We start from the raw sequence: 20997 nt of genomic DNA on the forward strand, positions 1-20997 counted from the left end.
ATTCGTAAGGCCAGTGATGTTGTGGGGATGGAACTGGACTCTCTGACGGTGGTGTCTGAAAAGAGGATGCTGTCCAAGTTGCATGCCATCTTGGTCAATGTCTCCCATCCACTACATAATGTACTGGATGGGCACAGGAGTACATTCAGCCAGAGACTCTTTCCACCGAGATGCAACACAGAGCATCATAGGAAGTCATTCCTGCCTGTGGCCATCAAACTTTACAACTCCTCCCTTGGAAGGTCAGACACCCTGAGCCAATAGGCTGGTCCTGGACTTAGTTCATAATTTACTGGCATAATTTACATATTACTGTTTAACTATTTACGGTTCTATTACTATTTATTATTTATGGTGCAACTGTAATGAAAACCAATTTCCCCCGGGATCAATAAAGTATGACTATGACTATGTTGTTTGTCAGTCTTTGTTAATGTATATTTCTTCGTTAATTCTGTTGTATTTCTTTATTTTCCTGTAAATGCCTGAAAGATAATGAATCTCAGGTAGTACACTGTAACATTTACGTACTTTGATAATCAACTTTAAGTTCAAGTTCAACCAGACCCATGAATACAACCAGAAGAAACTGCGTTTCTCTGGACCCAAGGTGCAAAACACAGAACCGACAGTCACACGCAGCATAAGGCACATATAGCTCATATAATTACAATCGCAGAAAAACACATAGTCACAAAATAATCTAGCCCAAGTCTCTGAGTGTCATGACCTGTACGTAGATGGTGCATGCATGTTGTCCTGGAGCCACGTTTCTGCAAGAACAGGCTCAGAGCAGTTTCTCATCTCATGCAGGTACAGACATGGACACACGCAATCCAGCTTGTCTTTCACTGATCGAAAACTGAAAGGCAGCAATGATGGGAGGAGTCAGCCTCCAAACCAGCACAGAATCCAGCGCGTCCGCAATGCTTCTGCTCTGTCCAGCGCCACTTTTGAGGAGGAAGCTCTGCAGCGTGGACCCAGTAAAGAGAGCTGGTGATATATTTCCAATCAGGATGTGACGTGGAGGTGTTCTCATGGACTCTTGCTCCTCTTGGTATTTGAGCTCGTGGCTTGGGATGTGCTTTCTGAAGAGCCACAGTGCATTTTGTAGATGGTAATATTCAGCAAGTGTGTACTTCTAGTGGAGGGAGGGAATGATTAGTATCAGTATTTTAGTACATTAACTGTTATAGAACACAGAACAGTACAGGCTGTTCAGCCCACAATGTTGTGCCGACCTTTTAACCTACTTTAAGATCAATCTAACCTGTCCCTCCTGCATAGCCTCCATTTTCCTATCAATCATGTGCCTATCCAAAACTCCCTTAAATGTATCTGCCTCCACCATCACTCCTGGCAGAGTGTTCTGGGCAGTCTGTGTTTTTTAAATTTTTTTAAAAAAACTTACCTCGGACATTCCCCTAAACTTTCCTCCAATTGGCCTGCAGTTAAGTCTCTTTATATTAGCCATTTCTGCTCGGACAAAATGCCTCTGGTGTTGGGTTCTTTGGAAAAGGGGTGGGCTGGCTGTCTCTTAATGGAAGTGTTTGGGATCATTCTGGGACTGTGAAATTATGGATGAACTAAAGTGAGGACCAGTCTTCAGGAAATCAAACCTGCTCACGTTTTAACTTCCACAGATAATTTGTGGCTTGTGAAACCGACCACAAATGGGATCTGTCTGGTTGATTGGAGGTCATTCAAGTTCTGTCCAGTTGATTGGGGATCACTGGGGTTCTGTCCGGTTGACTGGGATCGTTGGGGTTCATCTAATTGACTGGGATCATTGGGGTTCGTCTAGTTGACTGGGATCACTGGGGTTCTGTCCGGTTGACTGGGATCATTGGGGTTCTGTCCAGTTGACTGGGATCGTTGGGGTTCGTCTAATTGACTGGGATCATTGGGGTTCTGTCCGGTTGACTGGGATCACTGGGGTTCTGTCCGGTTGACTGGGATCGTTAGGGTTCTGTCCAGTTGACTGGGATCGTTGGGGTTCTGTCCGGTTGACTGGAATCATTTGGGTTCTATCCAGTTGACTGGGATCGTTGGGGTTCGTCGACTGGGATCACTGAGGTTCTGTCCGGTTGACTGGGATCACTGGGGTTCTGTCCGGTTGACTGGGATCACTAGGGTTCTGTCCGGTTGACTGGGATCGTTGGGGTTCTGTCCGGTTGACTGGGATCACTGGGGTTCTGTCCGGTTGACTGGGATCATTGGGGTTCTGTCTGGTTGACTGGGATCGTTGGGGTTCTGTCTGGTTGACTGGAATCATTTGGGTTCTATCCAGTTGACTGGGATCGTTGGGGTTTGTCGACTGGGATCATTGGGGTTCTGTCCGATTGACTGGGATCATTGGGGTTCTGTCCGGTTGACTGGAGATCATTGGGGTTCGTCTAGTTGACTAGGATCGTTGGGGTTCTTCCAGTTGACTGGGATCATTGGGGTTCTGTCCGGTTGACTGGGATCGTTGGGGTTCTGTCCGGTTGACTGGGATCGTTGGGGTTCTGTCCGGTTGACTGGAATCATTTGGGTTCTGTCCGGTTGACTGGGATCATTTGGGTTCTGTCCGGTTGACTGGGATCGTTGGGGTTCTATCCGGTTGACTGGGATCGTTGGGGTTTGTCGATTGGGATCACTGGAGTTCTGTCCGGTTGACTGGGATCGTTGGGGTTCTGTCCGGTTGTCTGGGATCACTGGGGTTCTGTCCGGTTGACTGGAGATCGTTGGGGTTCGTCTAGTTGACTGGGATTGTTGGGGTTCTGTCCGGTTGACTGGGATCGTTGGGGTTTTGTCTGGTTGACTGAGGGTCGTTTGGACTCTGTCTTGTTGAACTACACAGGGGAAGACAATCGATGAATGTTCCTGCTATTACCACAGTTTTAAGTTCAACTCAATTTCAAGTTTATTAACATTCTATCGTACGCATATATACCGCCAAACGAAACAACATTCCTCTGGACCATTGTATACACATAGTACATATAACTCACACACAACCCATAAAGTTTTTTTTTTTGTGAGTGCCATACTCTGCCAGAGCCTCGGCGACCACTTTTTCAAGTGGTTGTCTTGGAGAAAGATTCTGTGAGTGGTCCCCCACGTCCTTCAAATAGCGCAGTTTTTTTTTAACGAGGCCTAGTTGCGAGCTCAACACTCAACCCGGCATGGATGGAAAGCGTGCCCGGGAGCGGCCCGATGGGATTCGAACTCTGGAACCTTTGCTCTGGAGTCGAGCTGATGTCACTGTGCCACCAGCCCGCCCGAAAGTATTATTACCACAAATAAATTAACAACTAATAAGGTGCATTTGTGCCACAAGTTCAAAAGTAAATAATATAACGCTACTGACACTTCATGTGTGATGAGACCTGAGTGGCGGCTGGGAGTTCAGTCATCTCACGGCCTGGGGAAGAAGCTGATTCCGTTCCTAACAGTCCTTGTCCTATTGCTACGGTACGAGGTCAAAAAGATTATTGGACGGATGGACGGGATCATCGAGAATGCTGAGAGCCTGCGTACACAGTGCTCCTGAAAAGTATCTTGGCAGTTCTCGCAATCCTTTGTAGGTGCTTGCTGTCAGGTATATCCCTGCCAGTTCGTGGAAACGTCTGGTTAGTTGTATATTCATGGAGCCATCCCCTCAACATGTAACAAAATGGACATACTTCGGGTGTCTGGCTTTTGGAACAGACGCCAGTATTGAATATTCAAAGGGGTTCTGCTAGGTGGGATGTGCTACCATTGTAAATATGTAATTCTGTAAATTTATCTGACTACATTTTAACTGAAAACATTCCAAGTAACAGGTTTTTTTCTGGATACTGGAATGTGGTAACAGTGTGGGAAGTGAGGTGGCACCTGTCCAAGTGTGAATTGCTGTTGGGATAAGGTTCAGGGTCAGAGTGTTTCATACCAGGCTGTGTTGAATAACTCTGCTTTGCTTTTTCCTCTCCAGGCGGACACAGTCACTGCATGGGCCAAGCCCAGCCACCAAGTTTGGACCAAAAGCTTGCATGCTGCAGAACCCAAAGGCTGTGATGTGAGTAATTTCTTCTGACCATCTTGCACTCAGTGGCCATTTTATTAGGTACTCTGTACGCCTGCATGTTAATACCAATATCTGATCAGCCAATCATGTCGCAGCAATTCAATGCATAAAAGCAAAAGAAGGTTCAGTTGTTGTTTAGACCAAACATCAGAATGGGGATGAAATGTAATGTCAGTGACTTTGATCATAGAATGATTGTTGGTGCCAGACGGGGTGGTTTGAGTATCTCAGAAACTGCTCATCTCAGTTACTACAGTGTTGTGCAAAAGTCCACGGCACCCTAGCTTTATATATTTGCCGAAGACTTTACAGTACTTCAGTAATTTTATGTATTGCACTGTACTGCTACCACAAAAAAATCAAATTTCATATGTGAGTGATGATAAACCTGATTCTGACATGGGTCTCTATTGTGGACTGAGAGTGGGAAAGGGCAGGGAGAGGGGAGGGAGCAGGAAGCACCAGAGAGACAAACATTCTGTAATTAGTTAGTTAGAGCTTTATTGTCATTGCTGAGGACAAGGAGACCGCAGTGCCTTTCCATTCAGTAAAAATCAACAATTGAATTACTAAAAACACACACGATGACTACATTTAAAATAACATCTGAGTGACATCCAAGTTGCAACTGAATTAAAAAGAAACAACTCTGGACATTGTTCAGTTGCAAGGCAGGCCTGGGAAAAAGGCTGCTTTTCAGTCTGGATGTCCGTGGAGGGATGTTTCTTGTGTCTCCTGCTGGGTGGAAGGAGATTGAATAGATGATTGCAGGGATGGGGTGAGTCCGACATGATTTTGCGAGCCTGCTGTAGACGTCCTAAGTTGTAGACGGTTTCCATATCTGATTGTGTTCCAGTGATGCTCTGTGCGGTCCTGATAACTCACCAAAGTGCTTTCTGTTTGATCTTGTTGCAGCTAGTATACCAGACTGTCAGGCGGTAGGTCAGCATGCTCTCAGTTGCACACCAATAAAGGTTTATCAGCAGATTTGCTCTCTTTAAACTCCTAAGATATTATAGTAATGATCATTGAACCAATGGCTTGGAATCCGGGGGTGTCTGAAGGTGGGATGTGACACCCCCTGCCCCTGGCACTCCCTCTCTGCCACCTGTCCTACACCCCTCCCGCGGTGCTCCACCCTCACCATTTCCAAAATCCTTTGATCCCGACAGAATTACAAACTCACTCTCCACTCCACGTGGACAAATTCAGTACTGTGCAAAAGTCTGAGGCATCCTAGCTGGATACATATATGTGCCTAAGACTGGCACAGTACTGGAAATACATAAGATAGCTTACATAGATCAATTGATTGATTGTCCATAAAGTGACGCTAGGCACAGGGGTGTCTGTACATGAGGTGACTCTGAGAGGAAATAATAAAGTAGTGGTGGTTGGGGGTGTGGAGGGGTGGGTTAGTGGGTGGAGGTTTTGATCAGCCTTACTGCTTGGGGAAAGTAACTGTTTTTGAGTCTGGTGGTCCTGGCGTGGATGCTACGTAGCCTCCTCCCTGATAGGAGTGTATTGTATGGGAAAAATTCAAACAATTTGAGAAAGTTAGTTGAAAGTACAGTTTCTAAAATAATTACAGATGTTTGGCTTATGTCCACTTCATTAACAGCTTTATCTTGTCTGGTGAAGGTTGTCCTGCATGTTATCCTGCAGGTTGTCGCCCTCCTCCCAGGTTGTCTGTCATTCTGACTTCGTAGCCAAAATACGGTAGCAGCTGTTTGATATTCAATTTTAAACCTGTAGATTGCTCAAAATATCAGATCACTTTATTTTTGTACATGGGTCCAGTAACTCATGAAAAGGTGTACAACATAATAACAGGCCATTTGGCCCATCGAGTCTGTGCCAACAATCAAGACCCAGATGAACCAATTTCCTCCTGTATTTTCTCAGTCGTTACGTACCAGGAGCAACTGAGGTACTCACCTGTATGTCTCCAGAGGGGAGCCACTCGAGTGTACAAACTCCACTTTGATTGGGCTCAATCGCAGCTCTTTAGAGCTGGGTGGCAGCTGTTCCACCGTTTGTGGCATTGTGCCAAGAAATTATTTGTACTTACCAAGCCTATTTTGTGCTGTGGCTTTTGTGATTTATATTTATCTGAATGCATAATTTTAGATATGTTTTATTTGATGTTTGTGTGGGTGCTCTGTGATATGATTGGTGAAGTGCTGCACCCAAAACAGTTTTCTTCTCTCCTGAAATGACATTGCATTAGACCACAGGAGCAGGATTAGGCCATTTGACCCATCAGACCTCTGCCTTTCCATCATGGCTGATTTTACTATCCCTCTCAACACCATTCTCCTGCCTTCTCCCTGTAACCTTTGACACCCTGACTAATCAAGAATCTATCAATCTCTGCTTTAAATATACCCAATGACTTGGCTTCCACAGATTCACCACCATCTGGCTAAAGAAATTCCTCCTCATCTCTTCTATAAAGGGACATTCCTCTATTCTGAGGCTGTGCCCTCTGGTCCTAGACTCCACCACTATAGGAAACATCCTCTCCATATCCACTGTAGGCCTTTCAATATTTGATAGGTTTCAGTGGGATTCCCCCTCATTCTTCTAAATTCCAGCAAGTACCGGCCCAGAGCCAACATACACTACTCATACATTAACACTTTAATTCCTGGAAAACTCCTCTGGACCTTCTCCAATGCCAGCACCTCCTATCTTAGATAAGGGGCCAAAGTCACTGGATTTCTATTTGTAGAGTTCTATGTCCCCATGCAGCCATATCTCATGTTCGGTACACCCAGCAGAATGCTGCTCTGTGGGCTCTGTGCTTATCTTGTGTCTGATATGTTTCAATGGGCTGTTTAATTGTTATTTTCTTTGCATTTTAACAGTTAATTACCTGCTTGTATTTTTTATAACTACCTATACACATATAACTATTTAGTATGTTTCCTAGTGATCACAGTATGCACACTATATGCAGTTGTTCAGTGTGTCCTCTAGTGTTTACAGTTGTTTGTCACATTCTGGAAAGCTCTGGAAACTTCTGTTGTGTTGCCTTATTTCAATAGGACCTATCTGATTGGTTGACTCTTATCTACTAATTTGAATGGAATGTTTCTTATGTATTGAATATAAAGAGCTGATGACAAGGTTCCACATCTTTTTCTCTTTGCCTCTTCTTTCCCTTCCCTCACTTGACCTCTTCAATTCCGTTTCATGTCCGTTTTCAATTCTTTTTGTTCTATCAACTCTTAATAAAATGATTGTGAAGCTGCATGTTTTATGCCTCGTTCTTGACTTCTGGAAAAACCTTGGATCAGAAACATCAGGATCCAGCAGATGGGATTGAAGTCATGGGGGTAAGCACAAGTGCAATAAAGTCTGGACATCCCAGCTCAGTATACATCCATTCCACTGCCCATTATAATCGGGTTGTCCACAATCAGAAATTGAGTTGATCGTGCTCCTAGTTGTTACTCCATGCCCCCGCTGCAGCCCGAACTCCGTGCCCCCGCTGCCGGCCGAACTCCATGCCCCCGCTGCAGGCCGATCTCCATGCCCCCGCTGCCGGCCGATCTCCATGCCCCCGCTGCCAGCCGAACTCCATGCCCCCGCTGCCGGCCGAACTCCATGCCCCCGCTGCCGGCCGAACTCCATGCCCCCGCTGCAGGCCGAACTCCATGCCCCCGCTGCCGGCCGATCTCCGTGCCCCCGCTGCCGGCCGATCTCCGTGCCCCCGCTGCCGGCCGATCTCCATGCCCCCGCTGCCGGTCGAACTCCATGCCCCCGCTGCAGGCCGATCTCCATGCCCCCGTTGCAGGTCGAACTCCATGCCCAAAAGGATTGAATCTCAACTAGACTCATCCGGGAACTTTCCATAATGCGCTGAGAACCTCCACCTGCACCTCCAGACCCCGACCTCCACAGGAAATTGGGCACATTTTGTTGAACAGAGAGATGCTCTCTGTCTCCACACTTCAGTTCAGCATTGTGTCCCCAGTGTTAACGTGTGATTTACCAAAAGAGAGCATGTCTTATCAGGATAGGTTGAGCGAGCTAGGGCTTTTTTCTTTGGAGTGCGGGAGAATGAGAGTTGACTGATGTAGGTGTATAAGATGATAAGAGAGGTAGGTAGAGTAGAGAGCCAGAGACTTTTCCCCAGGGCGGAAACGGCTAATGTGGGAGGGTATAATTAGAAGGAAATATAGGTAAAGTTTTTAGTCAGAGAGAGGTGGATACTTGGACTGTCCTGCCAGAGGCAGATACGTTAGTAGCATTTAGTTAGGCACTTCGATGGAAGGAAAATGGAGGGTTACGTGGGAGGGAAGGGTTAGATCGAGAGTTGGTTAAAAGGTAGGAGAACATTGTGGGCCGAAGGGATTCTACTGAGCTGTACTGTTCAACCTAACGTGTGACAATCGCTGGAGTTCCTCATGGTTTGTACAGGCTCCTCAGATGATTGTAAGTAGAACTTACCCCAGCACAATGTGAGGATGCAATCTGGAGACGAAGGGTGTTGCTGGAGGCCCTCACCGTTCTGTATCTCTAAATGCATAAAATTCTTGGGGTGTCACAGTTATGTAGTGTCTTGCTAGTCACTTTTACAGCTCAGGACTTCAGAGTTCAGAGTTCAATTCCGATGCTGTCTGTAACGAGTTTGTACGTCCTCCCTGTGACCGTGTGGGATTTCTCCATGTGCTCTGGTTTCCAAAGGCGTACTGGTTAGTAGGTTAACTGGTCATTGTAAGTTGTCCCGTGACCAGGCTAATGTTAAACCAGTGGGTTGCTGGGTGGTGCAGCGCACTAGGCTGGAATGGCCTGTTCCATGCTGTAGCTCTAAATAAAAAAAAACAAAATGTTCTCAACATGTTTCCAGCATTCTGTTTTATCTCACCTTTCCAGCAGCTGGTATGTTGATTTTGTTGAAGGCTGTGATGTGCCCGGTATGTCCGTTGAGTCTGACTGCGGGCATTAAGCTGATGTCCATGCAAGCATGAGGCAAGATGAAGGTTCAGTCAGTGTTTCTGGAGTTTGGGGTTCCATCATCGGCTATTCCAGGGGTTGAAACTGAAGATCGGAGCCTAAGGGCCAATTGGAACAGCAGAAGCCCAAAAGCCGAAGGGTGGAGACTGTATGTCTGAAGGCCTGTCCTGCGTTTGGAGGACCGCCCATGTGCGTAAACAGTCAGAGGAGACTGGAGGCCCGAAGGCCTGTCCTGCGTTTGGAGGACCGCCCATGTGCGTAAACAGTCAGAGGAGACTGGAGACTGGAGGCCCGAAGGCCTGTCCTGCGTTTGGAGGACCGCCCATGTGCGTAAACAGTCAGAGGAGACTGGAGACTGGAGGCCCGAAGGCCTGTCGTGGCATTAGAGGACTGTCCGCGTGTATGGACAGCTAATGGAGACTGGAGGCCTACTTTGGAGTTGGAGGACTGTCCGTGTGGGTGGGAAGGAGCGTAAGGGACACAAAGCGATGGTTAGCAGACTACCCAGAGGGGAGCCAAAGTCTTTGTGTCTCCACTTCTGTTCCCATCTCTCTGGGGTAGGAGGTCCACACTTCTTGCCCATGTGACTGAGCCATGTAAGTGCATTTTCAGCCAGCATTGCAACGGGTGCCTGAATTCAGGTTTACTATCACTGGCATATGTTGAGAAATACTTTGTTTTGCAGCATTAGTACATTGTGATACACATTAAAAAACTATACATTACAATAATAAGTATATATAAAAAATAAATTAAATAGATAATGCAAAAAGAGCAGAAAAAACTAGTGAGGTTGTGTTCATGATTTCATTGTCCATTCAGAAATCTGATGGTGGAGGGGAAGAAGTTGTTGCTGAATCGTTGAGTGTGTGCCTTCAGGTTCCTGTACCCTCTCCCTGATGGTAGCAATGAGAAGAGGGCATGTCCTGGGTGGTGGGGGTCCTTAATGATGGATGGTGCCTTTTTGAGACATCACTTTTTGCAGGTGTTCTCGATGCTGGGGAGGCTAGTGCCCATGATGGAGCTGGCTGAGTTTACGACTTTCTGCAGCTTTTTCTGACCCTGTGCAGTGGCCCCTCCATACCAGACAGTGATGTAACCAGCTAGAATGCTCTGCAAGGTACATCTGTAGAAATTTGCGAGTGTCTTTGGTGACATACCAGTTCTCCTCAAACTCCTAATGAAATATAGCCCCTGTCGTGCCTCAAGCTGCTCATCTTTGTTGTGGAGATTTTCCGTTTTCTAAATTACTGGTTGATGTGGGACACCACAGTGAATGCTCGGAAGCTGATTGTCAGCTTGTGCAATGGGCCCTGTACAGAACAATGGAAATGAACCATGAGAGCTATGATCGGCTGCTGAGACACTGAATGTGAAATTCCATCCTGAACTCATATGGTGGTTAATTCAGGTTATTGAATTGAAGATTAATGAGATTAAATTTACTGGCACGTAACTTTGCCGAAACATTGCCTTTGCTTGTCAGGGAGGGTAGAATGTGACACCTGATTTTTTTTTAGATGCAAGTGGTGATAACAAAATATTTTCAAGTATATCTACTGGATTCAGGTGGCCGAGACACATTCAATAACATCCCCCCCGCCCGGCCTGGAAGCACGGGATAATGGTGTCTAAGTGGAAACATTTTTAGGCAGTGATTTTATTGCAAGGGATTTCTTCATCTGTGAAAACAAAGGGCAATCTATTCACATATGCGGGAAGAGGCACTGCCGTTGGTGAGGGCAGCTCTCTGTTCAGAGTGTTTACAGCCTCATGGATCTGGAATCGCATTATGTACTCGCTGGGTGAATTACCTTGTAATTACTAGGTTTGTCGTTAATTACCAGGAAACATTCGAATATAGTAAAGCTTAATGTGACAGAGTTAATGTCTTGTGACCTTTGACACTGAATCCTGGAGCTTAGGGAATCATTCAGGTAGTGCTTGTAACCTTTTGGACTCCGTTCTTAGTGGGTAAAAGGTCCCCTTCTTCTTCGCTGTCTGATTACTCTTCATTTTCCAGATACCCACAGGGAAATCACAAACACAAGAGATCCTGCAGGTGCTGGAGCAACACACACAAAATGCTAGAGGAACGCAGCAGGTCAGGCAGCATCTATGGAGATGAATAAACAGTCGACATCGGGCGAGACCCTTCGTTAGGAGTCCTGATAAAAGAGTCTCAGCCCAGAACGTCAACTGTTTCTTCGCCTTCGTAGATACTGCCTGACCTGCTGAGTTGCTGTGTGTGTCGCTCTAGATTTCCAGCATCTGCAGAATCTCTTGTGTTTGTACATTCATTCCTTATTCCTGGTCATAGGGCTTGGCTTTTCCTGTGGCCACCAGCCCCCAGTTGAAAGCAGTGATTGGTGGCTCATCGCCACAGTCTCTGCTTCTGTCTCCAGTGACGGTTTGTAAGCCTGTAGAATGCTGACTAATGCTTAAGTCATCTTGTCAATGCCCTCACCCTCAGTGCCCACTGCACCTCGTAACTATCTCTCTGCCCTGACATTGTGAGTCTTGTATCTCAGAATTAAAATCAGGTTTAATATCACTGACTTATATCATGAAATTTCATGTTTTGCCCCAGCAGTGCAGAGCAATGCATAATTTAAAATATATAAAATTCAATAAGATATATATATATATATATATATAAAATTAAGTAGTGCAAAAAAGAGAACAAAAATAATTGAGGTATGGTATATGGGTTCATTGTCCATTCAGAAACCTGATGGCAGAAGGGAAGAGGCTGTTCCTGAAACATTGTGTTTCTGTGTCTTCAGGCTCCTGAAGCACCTCTACGATGGTAGCAATGAGAACAAGGCATGTCCTGGGTAATGGGGGTCCTTAATGTTGGATGCTGCCCTTTTTCAGGCTTCAACCATTGAAGGTGTTCTGGATGCTGGGGAGGCGAGTGCCCATGATGGGGCTGACCGAGTTTACAACTTTCCGCAGCCTTTTCTGACCCTTGGCAGTGGCCCCTCCATACCTGACAGTGATGCAGTCAGTTGCAAAGGTGCATCTGTAGAAATTGTTGTTCTTTTCACATTTCTTCCATCGTTTTGTAATGGGTTAGCTGTGTTTTGCCACCATGTTGGCCGGACCGCCGTGGCACCGCTCGGCACCACCCAGTGCAGCTTATCACACGGTCCAGCTCGATAAAAACAGCTACAGTCGGCAATGGCAACAATCTGACCCCAGAGACGACAGTCCCTACCATCTCCAGCCAGCCCTTCACCAATATCCACTCTCAGAGTTCATATAACATAATGCCGTTGAATTATACAGCACAGAAATGGGCTGTTCAGCACATTGAGCTCATCCTGGCCATCAGCACTGACTACACTGATCCTATTTCATTCCTATCCACTTCCTGTGGATTTGACATCCACTCTGTTCTGAGCTGTGACTCTGCTCTGGAGACAGAAGCGTGGAGTGCAGGCTGACCGTCCATGCAGTGCTGCAGAAGAGCTGCACGGTTCACGATGCTGCTTTTCTGATGGTAGCGTGGAGCCCTAGCAGCCCCTGCAGCTCATGTGACTGAGTGTAAAGTCCACCCGTGTGAGAGAATACATTGCAAGCAAGTTGTGAGTGGGATGGCTCTGAGCACGAGTGCAGACCTGAGGAACTGAATGTTTGTCAGAAAATTTGGTAAATAGGAACATGGTGCAGTTGCTTTGATGTGTGCAGTTTCTTATGGAGAAGTGACTGCTAAATAATTTACATATTACTATTTAATTATTTATGGTGCAACTGTAATGAAAACCAATTTCCCTCGGGATCAATAAAGTATGACTATGACTATGATTCATTTTTCTAAACTCCAGTGAGTGCAGGCCCAGAACCATCAAATGCCCCTCATATATTATCCCTTTCATTCCTGGAATCATTCTTGTGAACATCCTCTGGACCCTCTCTTTGTTTGCCAATCTCATTCCATCCTTGCCTTGTATTGTACGTTACCAGTCCAACTGGGTCTTGCGATCACAATATGACTGTTTTGCCTTTGTTTGCCAATCTCATTCCATCCTTGCTTTGACTCAGCCTGATGTAGTCACTGTTCACTTGGTGATCTCATCTTAAACTATGCTGCTGCATTTTCCAGTAGCACTTCCTCAATAGCAATTCTAATGATTGAGGAATTTCTACACGTCATGCACCACAAGTCCCCCTCTCTCCTCACCATTGCCACTGTTCTTTCCTGGTTTTGGTAATGGCAACTTTAACCTACCAACCGGTACATCTTTGGACTGTGGGAAGAAACTGGAGCAACTGGGGAAAACCTACTCATCTTACGGGGAGAAGGTACATTTCTGGTGTTCAGTTCCTGCTGCCAAATTTAGTCTTTTCCTCCATTACTGTGTAAGCATTGTCTTCAGTTCTGTCTCTGTATAATCTGTCTGGCTGGTACAGGTATCCCTGTGCCCAGAATTGCACAGCCTTTGTAGGTGGATCTATCGTGTGGATAGCCAGAGGCCTTTTCCCGGGGCTGACGTGGCTAACATGAGGGAGCACAGTTTTAAGGTGCTTGGAAGTAGGTATAAGGGGGATGTCAGAGGTAAGTTTTTCACACAGAGTGGTGGATGAGTGGAATGCACTGTCGGCAGTGGTGGTGGAGACGGATACAATAGATTATTTTAAGAGCCTTTTAGATAGGTACATGGAGCTTAGGAAAATAGAAGGCTATGCACTCGGGAAAGTCTGGACAGACTCTAGAGTAGTACATGGTCAGGACAACATTGTGGGCCGAAGGGCCTGTAATATGCTGTAGATTTCTGTTTCTTTATTGTAGCAAGTTCCCCCAAGGGTTTACAGGAGCTTTGGTAAACATACCAGGAGCTGTTGGGCAAGTGATTAAAAACTTAGGCCAGAGTTGGGATGTCTGGGCACAGTATTTCAGGAGTAGATGGAAGTTCATTAGATTAGATGAAGGATTGATCAAGTGGACAGCCAGAGACATTTTCCCAGGCCCAAAATACTGTAGTACCAATTAAGTACCAAAGTACTTAATTTTAAGGCGATTGGAGAAAAGCTGAACGGTCTTAAGGTGGATAGGTCACCTGGGTCAGATGGAGTACATCCCAGAGTGCTGAGAGAGGTTGCTGAAGAGATGATGGATGCATTCATTGGTCATGATCTTTCAAAAATCACTTGACTCTGGCATGGTCCTGGAGGACTGGAATATTGCAAATATCACTCCACTCTTTAAGAAGGGAGGAAGGCACAAGAAAGGAAATTATAGGCCAGTTAGCCTAACCTCAGTGGTTGGGAAAATGTATTATTAAGGATGAGGTTTCGAGGTACTTGGAGACTAATGATAAAATAAGTCCAAGTCAGCAAGGTTTCTGGAAAGGGAAATCACGCCTGACAAAACTGTTAGTGTTTTTCGAGGAAGTAACAAGCAGGGTGGACAAAGGAAAGGCAGTGGATGTTATTTACTTGGATTTTTAGAAGGCATTTGATAAGGTTCCTCACAGGAGGCTACTTAACAAGGTAAGATGCTATGGCATTACAGGAAAGATACTGGCATAGATAGAGTAATGGCTGACGGGCAGGAGACAGTTAGAATAAAGGAGGCCTTTTCTGGTTGGCTGTTGGTGACTAGTGGTGTTCTTCAGGGGTCAGTATTGGGACTGCTACTTTTCACATTGTTTGTCAATGATTTAGATAATAGAATTTAAAAACACAAACACGAGGAAGTCTGCAGATGCTGGAAATTCAAGCATCAAGTCCTGACAAAGGGTCTTGGCCCGAAATGTCGACTGTACCTCTTCCTAGAGATGCTGCCTGGCCTGCTGCGTTCACCAGCAACTTTGATGTGTGTTGCTAGATAATGGAATTGATGGCTTTGTGGCGAAGTTTGCGGATGATAGGTGGAGGGGTAGGTAGTGCTGAGGAACCAATGTGATTGCAGCAGGAATTAGACAAACTGGCAGGTGTATGGGGTTGAGTGGGATCTGGGATCAGCCATGATGGAATGGCAGAGCAGACTCGATGGGCTGAATAGCCTACCTCTGCTCCCATGTCTTACGGTCTTATGATCTAAAATAATGGAGGGGGGGTGTCGGAGGTAAGATTTTTACGCAGTGGTGAGCGTGTGGAAAGCCCTGCCAGAGTTAATGGTAGAGGCAGATACACTGGGGACATTTAAAAGACTTTTAGGCAGGCACTGGATGACAGAAAAATGGAGGGTTATGCTGAGAGAGAAGGGTTAGATTGATCTTGGGGTGGGTTAAAAGGTCAGCACAACATCGTGGGCTGAAGGGCCTGTAGTGTGCTGTTATGTTCTGTGGTGTGATGTGTAGGGCTGGTGGTACCCTCTCCCCCAGCCCTGGGTTTTCCTGTACTGTGCTGCCTTTTATTTGTCATATTGCAGCTTTAGTTAATTGTTCACCCAGCACTCTGGAGGGCTTTGATCTTGGGTAGTGTAGTGGTTAGCATAACACTATTATAACACCAACAAATAGTACTCAATTCTTGCTGCTGTGTGTAAGGAGTCTGTACATTCTCCCTGTGACCATGAGGGTTTCCTCCCACATTCCAAAGAGGTACGGGTTCGGGTGGGTAAGTCGTGGGCCTGCTCTGCTGGCACCAGAGGTGTAGTGACACTTGCAGACTGCTCCCAGCACAATTCTGGCTGACTGACTTAATTTGACTTTGTTCCAATGTACATGTGACAAGTAAAACTCAGCTTTAAGTCCTCTGCTGGTGGAACAGATTCTATTCGGTATCCATAGTAACACACACAAAATGCTGGAGGAACGCAGCAGGTCAGGCAGCATCTCTGGAAATAAGTCAACATTTTGGGCCGAGACACTTCATCAGGACTAGAAAGGATGGGGGATGGCACCAGAGTAAGAAGGTTTGGGGGGGAGGGGGAGAAGTACAGGCTGGCAGGTAATAGGTGAGACCAGGTGAGGAGGTGGGGGGGATGAAGTGAGAACCAGAGAGGTGATAGGTGGAAAAGGTCGAGGGCTGAAGAAGATGGAATCTGATGGGAGAGGAGAGTGGACCAATGGAGAAAGGGAAGGACAAGGGATACCAGAGGGAGGTGGTAGGCGGGTGAGGAGAGGGGAATTGTGCCGTGTGTGTTCTGACCAGTGGCTGTTCACCCAATCGTCTCACGTCTGTTTCTGAGGGCCAGGGATCTTGTCAGGCCAGGTACACTGAAGAGACAAAGGACAGAGAGCAAAAGGGGAAGCATTGCTCCTATACTCAGACCTTACCGCAGTCGGTCCTGGTGAGGTTGCACCAGTGAGAACATGCTCTCGGTTGGCATTGGTACCCACACACGTGCCTTCTGAATATCGATAATGTGCAAGTGGACAGGATGTTTCCTACATTTGGTATATTTAAAATGGAGGTTCATAGGTTCTTGATTCGACAGGGTGTCAAAGGTTATGGGGAGAAGGTGGGAGAATGGGGTTGAGGGGGATAATAAATCAGCCATGATGGAATGGTAGAGCAGACTCGATGGGCCTAATAGCCTAATTCTGCTCCTATGTCTCACAAACTGATCCCTGGTGAATGTAGTGGAACGTGAGGGGACATTCCGAAGGAAGATTAACCAGATTGTCAAATACCCTGCAGGGTTTAAAAGAATAAAAGGTGGTGTTGAGCCCCAGTTGCAGAGTCATGTTCTGGGCACTGACTTGTGGATTATTACTCATCGGGACGCTCATCAAATGAGTGCTGAAGGTGTTCCAGTTTAGGCTGATACTTGATCAACAGAGTGTATGCCTAAGCTGGAGAGAGAGCCACTGACCTTCCCCCCCTGCCTCCTTCCCCCTTCCCCTCCTTCTGCCCTTTCCCCCATAACTCCCAACCCCCTACCCCCATTCCCCCATCCCCCCTTCTTCCCATCCCCCTTTCTCCCCATTTTCCCCACCCCCAAAGAGAGTCATTATCTTGGGCATTCTTATAGGACTTTGATAATAAGACTATTTATTGGTGAGACTGTCGCTGGGGGAGCTGTGTTGCCTTGGTTGTGGTGAGGACTAGGTTTAGCCACATGTCATTTAAGCTTGGATGCAGCAGATTGTTGCAGCCACCCTTGGAAGAGAGCAGGGGCCCCTGCTGGGCTCACTGGAATCATGCTGGGTTGGGGGCTGTCCTCTCCTGTTGGCTCTCCAGTGTTCGCTCGGTGCTGCTCTCTGGTGTTCGTTCAAGCTGGACCAGGACAATCTACAGGCATGCAACTCAGAGACCTGGGCTATTTTTTTCTCTCTGTGACTGTATCTTTGTCCAAAATCTTAACCATATATGCTGTTTGTTGTTTGCATTTTGTTGTGTGCTGTTGGTAATGTGTTGTACACCTTGGCTTGGAGGAATATTGTTTCGTTTGGTTGTATTCGTGTATGGTTGAATAATAATTAAGCTTGAACTTGCTAATGCCCATGGTGGAGCTGGCTGAGTTAATCTTATCCTGGTCTCCAATCCAGTGTTACTGTGGCTACTGTCTCTCCCCCCTCCCCCCACTCCAGCCTCCATAAACTTAAGATCATGTGAAGACTGGCTGTCCCGAACTCCTGTTGAGACCCTCCACCATTAACAACTGTGGCCCACACTGGTTCCCATTCAAGAATGCTTCACTTTTAAAACTCACATCCCTGTTTTGGGGCAGCTCAGTAACACACTGGTTAGCATAACTCTATTACAATCCTGGCGACCCAGGTTCGATTCCCCACACTGCTTGTGAGGGGTTTGTGTGTTCTCCCTGATGCTGCACATTCTAAAGATGTGTGGTTTAATAAGTTAATTTGTAACATAGGTGTAGTTGGGCTGGGCAGGCCTCTTACCATGCTGTATCTCTAAATAAATACCCTCCACTGGCTTTGATCTTCCTTTTCTTTACAACTTCCTCCTCACTGTTGCCTTGCCAAATCTGGTCTCTTCACCTTTAAATTTAATTGCTTCCTTCTGGGCTATGCAGAACTGCGTATCCTGCCTGGGCACTCTGTTTCACAGTTACCTTCCTCAGCTCTCCGCCCCTCCGACTCACAGACACTCCCATAGCCCAATTCTTTCAATAAACTTTTGGCTTCCAGACCCAGTGCCTTGTGGCTTGCAGACTGTGACGTTCTGGAGACACATGATTGCAGATACTGGAATCTGGAGGCAGTGGAGGAATTCAACGAGTCAGGCAGTGCCTGTGGAGAGGAATGGACAGCCAACAATCTGAGATGAGACCCTTCACCTGGAATGAGAGGTAGAGAGGAGATGGCCGGTGTAAGGAGGTGAAGGGGAATGGTTTGGAGCGAACAATGGGGTCAGTAGATAGTCTATCCTCTGAGATGGAGACAGAGATATCAGAAAAGAAGATGAGATTACAGAATGGTTTAGGTGAATTTAAGGGTGGTGTGGAAGTTGGTAGTTGCAAGTTCCTCCAGCATTTTTGTTGATATTGGCTGTGAAATTTTGTTTGATTACATGCCCCTGGAGCCTCATGGAGAGTTTTGGGATGTGTTGAAGGTGTTCTGAACCCATACATTGAGTTAGAAGCTGGTTGTCAGAGCCAGGCTTATCTGTAAAGGTGGTTAAATGTCCTGTTGCCTGAACATGTTTACAGGTACATTCCTTAGGTTTATCTTGTCTGTACCTTTCCGAAAGACCTGCTTCTCTCTTTAACTCAGCTTTCTAAATTTTAAATATCACCTCCGAATATAATGTTTATTTGAAATACGTGTTTTGCAAGGTATCAGCTGGCTGGGAGATACCTATGTCTTGTCAGCTCAACCAGTTCTGCAGGATTTGACCTGCTTCCCGAACACTGAGGCAGGTCTGCCTCTGATCTCAAACATCAAAGTACCTAATTACTGTAATACTCCTGTCACACTCTAGCTCAGGGAGCAGAATTTCCTGTAAACACAGAGGCAGATGTTTTAAAGAATACTTTTCTGACTCCTTAGAAGGTAGTAGTCTGTCAGGGAATTGTTACTCCGGATCTGATGCAGCGCAAAAAAAAATCACAAGAAGATAGAGAACACAATAATAAAAAACACAATAAATATGAGTGATGAGTGTGTGGAATGGGCTGCCGACGACGGTGGTGGAGACTGAAATGATAGGGTCTTTTAAGAGACTCCTGGATAGGTACATGGAGCTTAGAAAAATAGAGGGTAATTTCTAAAGTAAGGACATGTTTGGCACAGCTTTGTGGGCCGAAGGGTCTGTATTGTGCTGTAGGTTTTCTGTGTTTCTAACGTAGACAGGGACACGGATAGGGAAGGTTTAGAGGCATATAGACTAATTGTGGGTAAAAGAATCTTGGTGAGTGTGGACCAGATGGTCTGAAGGGCCTGCTTTACGACTGTGAATCTCAGGAGGAGAAGCAGACCAGACCCTTGGTCAGCAAAGGGTGTAAGATTTCCGTCGGAGCTGAGTTTACCGTTGGGTGGTGGAGCAGGCTCGTGATGCCAACAAGATGCCTTCTAGTTTGAGTGTTAACATTGGGTCTAGATTGGGTTTATTGTCACTGAGTTGTCTTAGGACATCTGTTGTTTGGCAGCAGTGGTGTAATGGAAAGATGTAAAATTGCCTTTGGTGCTGCGGTTCAGATTTTCTTTGCACCTGTGCAGACAGACATGACTTTGGGGATATGTCAGTAAATTAGACTTTGAAATTTACAATGAATTACAAAACTAAATGGTGCAAAAATAGCAGAGCTGCGATGGTGTTCATGGACCGTTCAGAAATGTGATGGCGGAGGAGTAGAGACTGTTTGTTTCTAAACCCTTGAGTGTGAGTAACTTTTATTGCTTGCACGATGTTTCCCCCTCCTCTTCCCCCTCCCCTTCCCCCTCCCCTTCCCCCTCCCCTTCCCCCCTCCCCTTTCCCCCTCCCCTTCCCCCTCCCCTTCCCCTACCCCTTCCCCCTACCCCCCCCTCCCTACCCCCCTCTCCCCCTTCCCCCTCCCCTTCCCCCTCTCCCCCTCCCCCTCCCCTTTCCCCCTCCTCCTCTCCCCTTTCCCCCTCCTCCTCTTCCCCCTCCCCTTCCCTCTCCCCTCCCCTTCCCCCTCTCCCCTTCCCCCTTCCCCTCCCCTTCCCCCCTTCCCTTTCCCCCTTCCCCCTGCTCTCTCCCCTCTCTCCCCTCTCCCCCTCCTCCCTCCCCCTCTCCCCTCTCTCCCCTTCTTCCCCCCCTTCCCCTGCTCTCTCCACATTTCATTTGTTGTCAGTGGTGGAGGGTTGTGCCTGTGATGGAGCTGTTGAAATTTACCACCCTGGCGATGCTGTGCAGTGGAGCCTTCGTACCAGTGGGTGATGCAGCCAGTCAGAATGGTCTCTGACCTCATGGATGTGCTTTTGAGGAGTAGGTGATTTCTCATCACCCTAGGGCAACATCTCAATACCCACAAATCATTTGTTGGGATTTTTACAGTGTTGTATCCATCTCAGCTATTTATTGGAAACACTGTGTACGCAATGTACTTAGCATTGTCAAGGATCACTCCTATCTGTCCAACAATCTCTGACCTAATACCCTCAGGCAAGAGGTACAGTAGCATTAGGACAAGTACTGTTAGGATGGCAAACAGCTTTTCCCCCCAGTTGAGAGATGACTGAACTCCCTGTCACCACGTATGAAGCATGGTGCTGTTATACTTATTAACTTGTGTCGTAAGGGCACCTTGTTAATTTATTTATGATAATATTACTTTATGTGTTGTGTGTGTGAGTCATATGTACTGTGTGGTCAGCCTTGGTCTGGAGGAATGTTGTTTCATTTGGTGGTATATGTGTACAATTGAATGATGATAAATTTGAACTTGATGTCACAACGTTCTGTGCCCAAGTTGATGAGTGTCTGTGCTGTAAGACACTGCCTTCCAGTGTATGTCACAGTCTGTCAAGTTACCTGTGACATTCCATGACAGTGCGGCCCCCTCGCTGTGTGTTATGGAACACTGCAATAGTCCACAAGCAGTGAAGCTTCCAGCTTTCACCAGAGTTGCATAATGTTAAGGTGTTTCTGGTTGCAGC

At 46.5% G+C, this 20997-nt stretch overlaps 1 protein-coding gene across 3 annotated transcripts in view; it reads left to right on the plus strand.

Moving 5' to 3' along the window:
• LOC140188554 (NAD kinase-like) overlaps positions 1 to 20997 on the plus strand; it is a 102969-nt gene that overhangs the window by 31612 nt on the left and 50360 nt on the right. For all 3 annotated transcript variants that reach the window (XM_072244954.1, XM_072244957.1, XM_072244956.1), the window contains one exon: positions 3959 to 4042. In XM_072244954.1, the coding sequence (XP_072101055.1) occupies positions 3959 to 4042 (84 nt within the window). The remainder of the gene's footprint in view (positions 1 to 3958; positions 4043 to 20997) is intronic.

The sequence above is a fragment of the Mobula birostris genome, chromosome 27 (genome assembly GCF_030028105.1).
Source record: "Mobula birostris isolate sMobBir1 chromosome 27, sMobBir1.hap1, whole genome shotgun sequence".
NCBI classification, from domain to species: domain Eukaryota; kingdom Metazoa; phylum Chordata; class Chondrichthyes; order Myliobatiformes; family Myliobatidae; genus Mobula; species Mobula birostris.